This window comes from Nothoprocta perdicaria, unplaced genomic scaffold (genome assembly GCF_003342845.1).
Source record: "Nothoprocta perdicaria isolate Ctin4 unplaced genomic scaffold, notPer1 scaffold_88, whole genome shotgun sequence".
In the NCBI taxonomy this organism is placed as follows: domain Eukaryota; kingdom Metazoa; phylum Chordata; class Aves; order Tinamiformes; family Tinamidae; genus Nothoprocta; species Nothoprocta perdicaria.
This window is the reverse complement of record NW_020456176.1, coordinates 1,666,114-1,676,800: the sequence shown is the minus strand read 5'-3', so window position 1 is coordinate 1,676,800 and position 10,687 is coordinate 1,666,114. Positions and strand designations below refer to the sequence as shown.

Here is a 10,687-nt window from a genome sequence, read left to right as displayed (position 1 = left end):
AACACACTGAGTATTTTTTCAAAATTCTTATTTTTATTATTTTGCAGTAACTGTAGCAATATTTACAGCTTGTATCTCTAATAAATCAAAGTAAATCTGCATAAAGAACATCTTATTCAAGAACAGCACTTTTAAAGTAAAAGTGGAACCTTAGTTGTATAAATCCAGTTGCATTGAATGTAATATTTAGGAATAATTTGTGTATCGTAATACTTTCTGTACAGTCATTCTAGTTTCATGCATCTTTAAGAGCTTTAAAAAGGTTCAGTTTAGAGGTGCAAAGGAAAAACAGCTACAAGATTTATAGAGATGACTCATTTTGAAACCAAAATTCATTAGACTAAAGTATTAAACTACAGCAGAGAATTTTCTTCAGCTGTAAAAATTTTGCTCTGCAAAACAAAACAAAACACAAAATTAGTCACCTGGCAGTAGTAAGCACAATTAAAATCATCAAGAGTCTAAATGTTTAAACTAACTTGGTGGCTCATGCTGCACATATTCCCATTTCTGTTGAAAGTTTATGAAGTTTAACAGCCAGCTCCCAGTTCTGAGGCAAAAGGAAGGAGGTAAAATCCAATTACTTCTGTGAGGACTTTGTTTTCTTTTAAATCTGGCTGAAAAAATGCGACTTCCCCACTGAGTCTGCATGTGATCACCTATCGCTTCTGTAAAATACACACAGACACTAAGACATCTGAACAGTTTGCTTTTATTTATTCCTACAAGCTTTTTATGAACTAATTTTAGAATTAAACTAGGCAATTATTAACATTTTTGAAGAATAAGCTTTATTCTCTCAATTCTGGATGTAGTACTCTGAACTGCAGGATCAATCTAATGCATTTTTTTTTAACTTTAAACTTATTTCATGAGAAAAAAACTGACAGAAGTGGGAAAATAAACCCAAATTGAGCTGCTAGAACTCACTTAGCATGGGATTAAGACATACAGACTAAACAGGAAATACACAAGTGATCTCCAGAAGGGCACTATTTACTTTCAACAGAAATGACAAGCCTTGTATCCCAGACATATTAAAGGCCTCATAGGAGGCTGCTGGAGACGCCTGAACTACCAGAGTTCAATGTTCAGACCTGCAGAGACCCCAGTTCTGGCTTTGCAACTTTGAAGAGTTAGTGAGACTACAACCTCTCCATACCCTTGAGAGCGCCCCAAGAACAGAATAACAAAATCGCATTACTCTTACAGGATTATTCTTAGGTATTTTCTGCTGTGCTTGAAGGGGGAGTTTTACCTGAAGCAAATCCTTAACCTCTAAAGATGCCGATAATGTAGGAGCAGAAACCATGCAGTGATTCCCAGCAATGCTCTCGTGCCAGTTTCATTGCTTCAGTTTCGTTCACAGACCCTTGGCCATGTTGGGCTGGTTTTATAAGAGGTGATACAGGCGGTTTCCCCATCTTCTTTACGGAGCCCTTCCCTACTCCCTTTGTAGAAGCCAACATTTTCTGGACCGATTTCTCCTGGTTTGTTAGATCTTCCAGCCCCATGCCAGCAGCTATTTGCTTCATCTCAGCATCTGGGGGAGCCTTTTGGCACATGGTGGCCTTCAGCACTTGAGTAGATTCACAGGCATGCGGGAGCTTCCGAAGTTCCACGGCGATCTGGTTCCAGTAAATCTTCGGATTCTTTCTAAAAGGACGACAGACTGCTGGTTTGCCGGTGAATTCACACCAGTAGGACTTGTCTTGGTTTTTGCATTCAATTCTAAGCTTCATCTCCTCATCCCCACTCATGCTCATTGTGCAAGCGTCTTTGGCTTTAGTCCGAAAGCTGATTTCTTCCCCATTGCTTCTTTTCTTTGGTTTCAGCTTCTGTCCGAAACCTCCCATGCCACAGATCACTACTAGGAAAAGAAGAGCAACGCTCTTCATGGTGAGAGGGCTGAGATCCTTGAGCAAAATGATCAGGAAAAATGGAAGTAGCAGCTTGCTGCTCACAATTTAAAGGCTTGGTGCACAAAGAAGCCTCTTTACACCTAAAGGTAGGATGTGTATATATGTTTTTTTTTTTTTTTTTTAATAATAAATCAACCTTCAAGTACGCATGTGCCCTTAATTTATAGCCCAAGGGAGTGTCAAATAACCTGTAAACTCCCAAGAAAGTAACAAGACAAATCTTGTAAATCCACTTAAAACAGCACGATAGTTGTGTAACGAAGCACATTCCTATCTAGGATGAACATGTCATATTTGATTTTTAACAGATATTTTCCAATCTCCAGCTCCTTTATAACTATCTTCATGCCACAACCTGTCATACGATACTGAAGTAAACAAAGTAAGAGTGCCAGAGGGAAAAAAAAAAAAAAACAGCTAGGTCTGGATCATTATAATTACATTCTATTAATAAAAACTGTTTGATAGACTTGGTCTTCTACAGATTTGCACAATAATGTGGCTTTACTATTTCATTTTGTCAGCATTTGAGCAGTGTGAGCACATGGAAAACCTTGGAAGAACCAACTGCACATTCTTTGTGTAATGGGGAATTGACCCAAAATTGACCTTCTCTCCCCTTTTTTCTTTTTTCTTTTTTAATATTTTCCTATTCAGAAGAATGAGCTATAAAGTAATGGCCAGAAAGCAGAAATATTCCAGTGCAGAATTCTGCAGCGACTAGAAAGAGCCAAGAAGAACCATGACTGCCTTGGCACTGAGGAGGCCACGAGGAGAAGCCCCAGCTGTTGTGTTGCATGCGACAAAACTGCGCTCCCTCCCGAGACCTCATTAGGAACCTCGTCTTTCACAAAGACATCTATATGCCCAGCCTGATTTGAACAGCTTTTGAAGAAGTGTCGCTTCATTTTGGTCTGCTCGAGTAGCTATGGAGTGACAGAAAGTCCGAGCTTAAGAACTGCCCTACGTACAAGAACGGAAATAATATACTGTGCATCTAGCTGCTCAACACTGATCAAAATAAAAAGGCTCTTCTGGAAAAAAAAAAATCACTTAACACAGATTTATAATAAAGCCTGACACTAGTCTCTTCCCTCTTTGTCCCCCTCTGGTAAGAGTTCAAAATGCTTAAAAAATACTTAACACCAGTTTTGGAGCTCTATCAAACACTCCATTTTTTTAACCACTGAAGACAGGGCATTTATGAAGTACAAAGCAGATTACAAGGATAAGAAAGGCTTGGACTCAAGAGCTCTGGTGTATTTATGTGTTGCAGTTAACATGGCACTGGTGGCTGTTTGTCCCACTTCCATCTGGCATTTGTGTCCTCATGAACATCTGCCTGTGCTTCAGATGAAACAGAAGGAAAAAAAAAAAAAATCACAGAAACTTTTATGATTAAAAACTCTCTCATTTTCATAAGATCTTAACTGAGTGCAATGCCTCCCTCTGAGACAGACCTTTATCCAAACAAAGCAATTGCAAATCAAACATCAGTTAGTTAAGCAAGTTCTTTTTTATTTAAATGAACTGGGAACATTTTCTCAAATTAAAAATAGAAACTTTTAAAAATCTACAGTTCTGAACATTATATATACACATATGCTACATACTGTCAGTTAGAAATGTTTCCATATATGACCTAAAAATGAAAAAATAAGGTTATTCCAGATTAAAAACTGGTATCACTTTTCAGCATTTCTTTAAAATAATTTCAATGATTTTCAGGATTATCGCTACTTTAAGCCAAAAAACCTTGTTGGTAAAGTTAAGAATACTGGCACAGGAAGAGAAGCAGTTTTAGTTCAATATACCCAATTACACTAGTAATTGACACACTTGTGGCCCTTTCAACGAATTCTACTGTTAAACTAATTCAGCAACACAACTGTATGCCTAAAAGGTACTAACTCAACAGCAGTAATGTTACTAAAAAGTAGTAACTAACTCAAACAGTAGGAATATAAAACCAGTTTCTAAAAAGGTTTGAATTTCAATATGTGAAGTCACATTTTAAAGAATCACTGGCTGCTGAAAGAGCCACAACTTAACAGTGATACCTATCAAAGGACATTACAGAACTGGATGTGAGCAAGGAAAAGATAGGAAATACAATGTAAAGCATTCTGATAATCACCAACATTATGACATCTTTCATGCTCTTTTTGAGTACTACTCAACTCTAGAAAGCTTAGCTTGTTTTTTTGCCTTATTATGCATCATACACACTCCCAACCCTCCCACCCAAACACAGTTTCAAACTTCTCCAAGCAGACCCATTTAGGTCTATAGTCTATACTGCAAGACACTAAATATTAAATAATTCAAAAAGAGGAAAAAAAAACCCTGCAACTGAACTTTTCAGAGACACAAAGAGACATTGTGGATCCCATTACATTTAAAATTTAGTCAAAAGTGGTCATTCAAGAGCACCAAATAGCAACACTGATCATGCTGGTAAATTCATTTGTGAAGTTTACTATACAATATTAAAACCTTAACTAAACACTTAAGTTTTCAGAAAAATGTATATACAAAAGTCTCTGTATACAAAATGCATTTTTTATGTAAACATGTATATACTGTATTTAACACATCCCAACAGTTTAAGAACTTAACCAATTGTCAGAGGAAAGCTAAGCAAAGTCTGTTAACCTAATGAAGTTATATACTGTGATGTAAGATAGAAAGCCCAGTGTAAAAAAGTAAAAAACAAAAAAAAAAAAAAATTAATTCAAGCCTTGAACAGTGGTATTTCAGGGCAGTGCCTTGGTCACTAAATATTCTGTACAGTAGCTTATGGCATAACATTCAATAGTGTATTTGTGATTTACAGTACAGGTCACATAAAACAAGTGGCTCAGTATTTGGAAGATGAATGCAAATGCCAATATACTTGGAAGAATAATGTTATATTCCCGTAGGTGAATCTTGAGCCTCATTTCTATAACCTGGAAATAATCACAAAAACAATTCAAGAAAATCTGACGAGGAGTAATGTAACTGTAAATTATATTACAACACAATTTAACCAGAATGTAAGCGTATACGCACATAATATGAATATCACTACAGCTCAGGATTTTTTTTTTTTTTTTTTATTTACCTTACAACATTCTTGCTACTGAAAATGAAGTAGTTTTCTCAAAAATAGTAAAAAATAGATTTGTAATCAACTTTACAAGTTCACTGCTTACCTCTTAATGTTTCCAGTAGCTGCTACCACTGTTCCACAGAGCTGTACAAAGAAAAACAAAACCACAAAATATAATTTTCTTGTGTCTACAGATGGAACAGAAATACTTTGTATAACCGTAAGAGGAGAAGGCTCATTAAGTACAAACTGATATCAAATTTTACCGATTATAAAGAGTTTTTTAAACAAGAGAAAATAGATTCATGGTTTTTACCAGCAACCTTTCCTATTTTCTACTGTTTTAAGATACAAACGAATCCTGGACTGCCAACATCACTGACTTCCACTGAACCATTTAATCACATCTCCAACTTTGCTCATGCAAAAAGGAGACTGCTTTTCATGTCATTGAAATGTATCATATTTATACTTGTGTAAATATCTCAAACTGTTATTTTACATACATCTTTGACAGGTTTCATATTCGTATTTCTCTCATATTTACAAGAGAGATATTTATTTTTCTTTCCTGCAAAATAATTAGACAGATTTTCAAGGACTAATAATAAAGATAATTGTTTACTTGTAGAAGTACAGGTTTGTAAAGGCCCGTTTCAAGGCTTCCTGTCTCTCAGGATCCATAATGTGAGCTTTTAACGTAAAGCATCATCTAAAGCATCTAAAGTAATTTGCAGAATTATTTGTTGGTAATACAAAAGCAAAGAATTTGAACTGAAAGTGAAAAATAAGACTCTATTAGTATGGGAATCCTGGACTAAGAAACTCAAATTGTCTATCTAATATAATCAGAAGATTTTCAAATAGTCTCCATTAACTTATAAAACAAAAAGTTCTTCAAAATGAATTCTTCCATTATTCCTACAGCTTTAATAAAATCTAGGAAAAGAAAGTGAGGACTGAACTAGTCAGCCTTTAACAGACTTTTTTTTTTTTAATACTTTTTAGCTTATTCAGGAATGCTGTGTTAAACTCTTCATCAATCACTGAATTATCAAAAACAAACTCCCCCCCCCCACACACACACAATTAAAGCTCAGAAATATCAACACTGGTATTAAAAACTTAAAGATCAGAAAGGACTGAAAGGACCTTTGCATAAGTTTCCTCGCATGCAAAATATCAAGTTTTTTAACTGCATTCTTAGATGTGCTGACCCAAGATTAGTTTTGAATCAAACACTGTGTAGGTTAATTGAGGGAGACTAACTATGCAATATGAACCATGACACAATAATGAAGATAAATACCACTGAAAATAGTTATATGTAAATACTTCTTGTATATGGAGTCAACCTTTGGCCAAGATAATTACTGTAAATACGTAAGATAATTATTGTAAAAAAAATGCAAAAAAAAAGAACTGTGACAAACGTACTGATGCAGCCATAAAAATCTGGCAAAAATAGAAACTCTGAACTTTTTTGTATTTCACCTGTTACTGAAAGAACGACATATTATTTGTCTGCTAACACTCAATCTATATTTTTCAGTCATACAAATTCATAACGACTTATAGATTTTAATCATGACTTAGGCTCTTCCCTGGGGAACCTGTATATCTTGCAAACCAAGGAAATGATGGTCTGGAACATCCTATGTTACTCCTATGGAAACTGAAGATGTGAAAGAAGTCTCACAACTGACTAAGGTTTTACAGCAGGAGAAAAACAGTTCAGAGCTCCTCTCTTTTAGACATAACTTGACTTTCTCGTTCTGTGATGTTACACTGCTTTTAGAGATGAAGAAAGATAATTTTCTCAGTTCATGTTTTCTCTATATCCTGCATAGTCTGCCTTTTGCACAGCAAAACCTGTTCTCACCATCTAAAACATTACAGCATGCAGCACAGCTGTGCTGGTGACAGAGTAAATGAGCAATTACATGTTGTGTTTATTTTGTGGGATGTCTGTAGTTAGTGATGGTAATTTTAAAAGATCAGAAGAAAAAATTTGATTTTAAAAAATTCAGTTTGTGTTCTATGCTTGCACAAGAAGAGTATCCATGAGTGAAACAGAGTTTATGAAGTTGCATCTATTTCTATTCTAGATAGTAGATAACGAAAGAACTTAGGAGTAGGAATGTATCCCACCCAACCACTTTCAGTTGCTATCATATTTTAATAGATTTACCCACTTAACACCGCCCATTGCGCCAGTTCAAATTTTGTCCAATCCTTTGTGAAATGCCTAAAATTTACTGTATTATCTGCCACAATGTAAAGCATATTTTAAAAATATAATTCATACAGCATTTGATATATAAATATATATATATATATAACTGTGCAAAAAAACAGAGCATTAAGTGATTCCCACTGAAACATGCAGAATCAGGTAAGTGATTAATACAGTATAAAAGCAAGGACACATGAAGACATGCAGTTTCAGACTCGGTTTACCTTGTAATAACAGGATTGTGTATACCATATAAATGTTCTTTATGATAACCATTATTACCATTTTCCATACTGTAATGAAATGAATGCACCAAGAAAGACCATGTTAACTGCTGGATGTGCTATGTACAGCATGGCTAAGACATACACATGGATGACATTACTTATGTGTAATGGTAACTTGTGCCTGTACAGGAGACAGCAACTTTTCTTTGTAACATTCAGGAGTTATAATATAATCTTATATTTAATATATAATTGTATCTTACATTTTTATATTTTACTATGCTCCAAAATTTAAGTAATTATTAAGGTATTCTTGTTGAGCTGTATACTGCAATATAAAGTCTGGTGAAATAAAATGTTACCTCTTGTAAGTAACTATTACATTAAAAAATTTAAATCCTCTCACCTTAATGAAATAATTTTAACATATACAAGCAAAAACATATTTTTCATGATTACAGTTTCAACGCTAAAAAAATTTTATATATATATATATATATAAGAAAGGAGAAGAAACTAATTTGATACTTGAACATGAATATTTATTTTAGCTCTGTATGCTTGCTTCTGCTCTACTGACTTGTGATGTGCAATGAAAAATGAGTAGTGTGAAAGTTGAGAAATTCAGTGCACAGGCAAACTGAACAATGAGCAAAATAAAGTGTAAATAAAGTAAAAACAAAACCAAGGGAAAATACGTAAAAACAGTTATCATAAAGTAAAATGCCAAGTCCCTGAGACAGAGGAACTGCAATTGAAAATGGAAAGACCAGTTAGGAAAAAAAAACAAGATAATAAGAAGGCAAATAACTAATTCAAGATTACAAAGCATGCACAATTCATTTTAATAGGTAATTTGGCAAAGATAAACATCCTCCAATGCAGAAGTGATTAAATAAACGCTGTACACTAAACTCTGAGGACCTTACTCTGAAATAAGTTTTTCCAGGGCAGAGCTGGCAAGAGTACAGCACTGTAGAGTCATGGCAGGACGCGTTAACCAAAGCCCACCTGCATGAAGCACGGGGCAGGCACCCGCCCAAACCTGCACCAACTCACAAGGACATGCAGTTCTAACCCAAAAAGCACAGAAGGCTAAAGGATTATATCACCTTCACGCACAATACTAGTAAAAAAATATATATATTTAATTCTACCTGCCATTTAGCTTACTTCAGAGTAAGCTTACTTACTCATCATAGACATCCTCTGTATCCATTCTACGGTAGTATTTGGAGAGCTTTACAGCAAAAATTATGGCAGGAATTAGAAATATTGAAGAGCCTCCCAAACCAAACCAGAAGGTATTCTGAAACAAAACAAAATCCAGGAAAAAAAAAAGTTATTGAAAGCTCTAAATTCTCTTTTCTTGACATTCTAAGCATTGCTATTGGAGAAACTTGGAGGCAATGGTGTGTTGACTATTTGAGTCTCTTCATACTGGAGAAACAGGGCATGCCAAGCATTTTCCACATAGATTAGAGCAAGAATACTACCATCCATCAAAATTACCCAGAGAGAAATTTTTACAGAGAAACTCAAATCCACAGAAAGTGACCTCACACTGAAATGATTTCAACCCATTCAGCCTTGAGCTAGAACAAAATTTTGTCTTTTAGGAGTTTTACTGGCCAGATATTTTCCTTTAATATTTTTAAAACAGTGGTTTTATTTGTGGTTCTTGTTAAGTTTGAGTTCCCAGCCCTTTAAGAAGGTAGTTTTTAACTTGCTAGCTGCAGCTCAAACTCGTGTGACTAATTTTATTACTGCACAGATGAACTGAGTTATCACCAGATGTTAAAACGATGACTTTTCAGATTTGATTTGTACTGGCTGGGGGCAGTTTTGACTTGCATGTGGCTCAGCTAGGTTTCAACATCATGAAAGCTGTGGTCCATCTGTTAGCAGATAAAATCTTCGTTGGTGGCTGCTCAGAGTTTAAGAACAGAAGCTCTGTAACTTAAAAGACGGTCAATGGGTACAAAACGGTTCTGGCAGGCAGAGGATCTGCAAGATCCGCAGCACACTTTGGCTTTGATTGAGTACACGTGGTTCCTGTTTGTGAGCGGTGGTTCTTGCCTGGTTAAAATTGGCATAAAGCTAAACAATAGCTACAAGATGCTTTAGGAGGGTTTAAGGCATATGGTTTAGTTTCTAATACATGCTGCCCACTTTCCAAGCTCTTCTGGGAGCTGAAAAAGCCAATACTATCCTTATGTTCCGCTGCAAGTCACACTGAAAGTCTCCATTCTTCAGGAATGGATCAAGATCTGTCTATTCCAAGGGATAAACAGTTCATTTTCCTCACATGTTTTCTTAATTCCAGCAAAGATATAAGAGAAAGTGTTTCCACAGTTTTTTTTTTTTTTTTTTTTTTTTTCCTCCCATCTCAAGTTATTTTTTTTTTCTACCCTTAAGTTAAGGATGGGTTAAATTGAAACCTCAGAACTTACTCATTTTCAATTTAAAGGTCGTTCTGAATCAAACAATTAAAACGAAACTCAACTTTCCAGAATTTTGATCCAAAACTAGTAATACTGTATTTATTTTGAATTCAAGCTGGAAAAAATGATTAAGAACAGTTAACCTTACAGACTGCTTGCTCTAGGGAGCCTATGTTCAATGGGAACAATTCCAGCACTAACCTGTCTTTTGACTTGATCCAGCCCAAAATATATTTTTCATTGAATTACTTTGTACGTGATCGTAATTCAAAATAGTTTAGCCTGAATAATTAAATGCAAATTTACATTCAGAGAATTTCCCACTTGATTTTCTCACTCAACATTGAGGAATAGAAGATATTTCCTTACCACAGAATCTGCTATATAGCTGCATAAAAAAATATCTACTGCTGTATCTATCACATTGGCAATAGGCTTGCATGCTGCTACCTCCATGGCAATCTGAGAGAAAGATTGGAAAGAAGAGAGCTTGAAATATCAAACAGGGTAATATAAGAATCTCAGTAACATCCATAAATTATTATCTTTTATAATCTCTCCAAATCCAAAATAAAAACCACTGGGATATGCTATAAACTGATATACCCAACTGGATGTGTCACCCCGCAGTCCCCCTCTCCACTTAGCTCGACATGAACTAAGCAGCGCCAGGCTCAATACAATACTAGCACAAGGAGCAGATTTCAAGCTTGGCCTGGAAAAATGATGCTGTGTTACATACATTGTATGTACAATACTAAAAC

General features: G+C 35.2%; 2 protein-coding genes across 9 annotated transcripts in view; both read right to left on the bottom strand.

The window, feature by feature from the left end:
* Window positions 1–1,070: 1,070 nt before the first annotated feature.
* FGFBP2 (fibroblast growth factor binding protein 2) lies at window positions 1,071–2,026 on the bottom strand. Its single transcript, XM_026052408.1, has one exon. The coding sequence runs from the start codon at window positions 1,896–1,898 to the stop codon at window positions 1,272–1,274; it is 627 nt and encodes a 208-aa protein (XP_025908193.1). The 5' UTR covers window positions 1,899–2,026; the 3' UTR covers window positions 1,071–1,271.
* A 1,635-nt stretch (window positions 2,027–3,661) lies between these two features.
* PROM1 (prominin 1) overlaps window positions 3,662–10,687 on the bottom strand; it is a 50,063-nt gene continuing 43,037 nt past the window's right edge. For 4 of the 8 annotated variants that reach the window (XM_026052380.1, XM_026052382.1, XM_026052383.1 and 1 more), the window contains 3 exons: window positions 10,293–10,385; window positions 8,673–8,788; window positions 8,022–8,227 (listed from right to left, as the gene is read on the bottom strand). In XM_026052380.1, the coding sequence (XP_025908165.1) occupies window positions 8,191–8,227; window positions 8,673–8,788; window positions 10,293–10,385 (246 nt within the window). In that variant the 3' untranslated portion in view covers window positions 8,022–8,190. Of the gene's footprint in view, window positions 4,874–5,119; window positions 5,161–7,476; window positions 7,546–8,021; window positions 8,228–8,672; window positions 8,789–10,292; window positions 10,386–10,687 lie in introns of those variants that run through there. The other 4 variants (XM_026052381.1, XM_026052384.1, XM_026052386.1 and 1 more) reach the window with 2 other exon arrangements.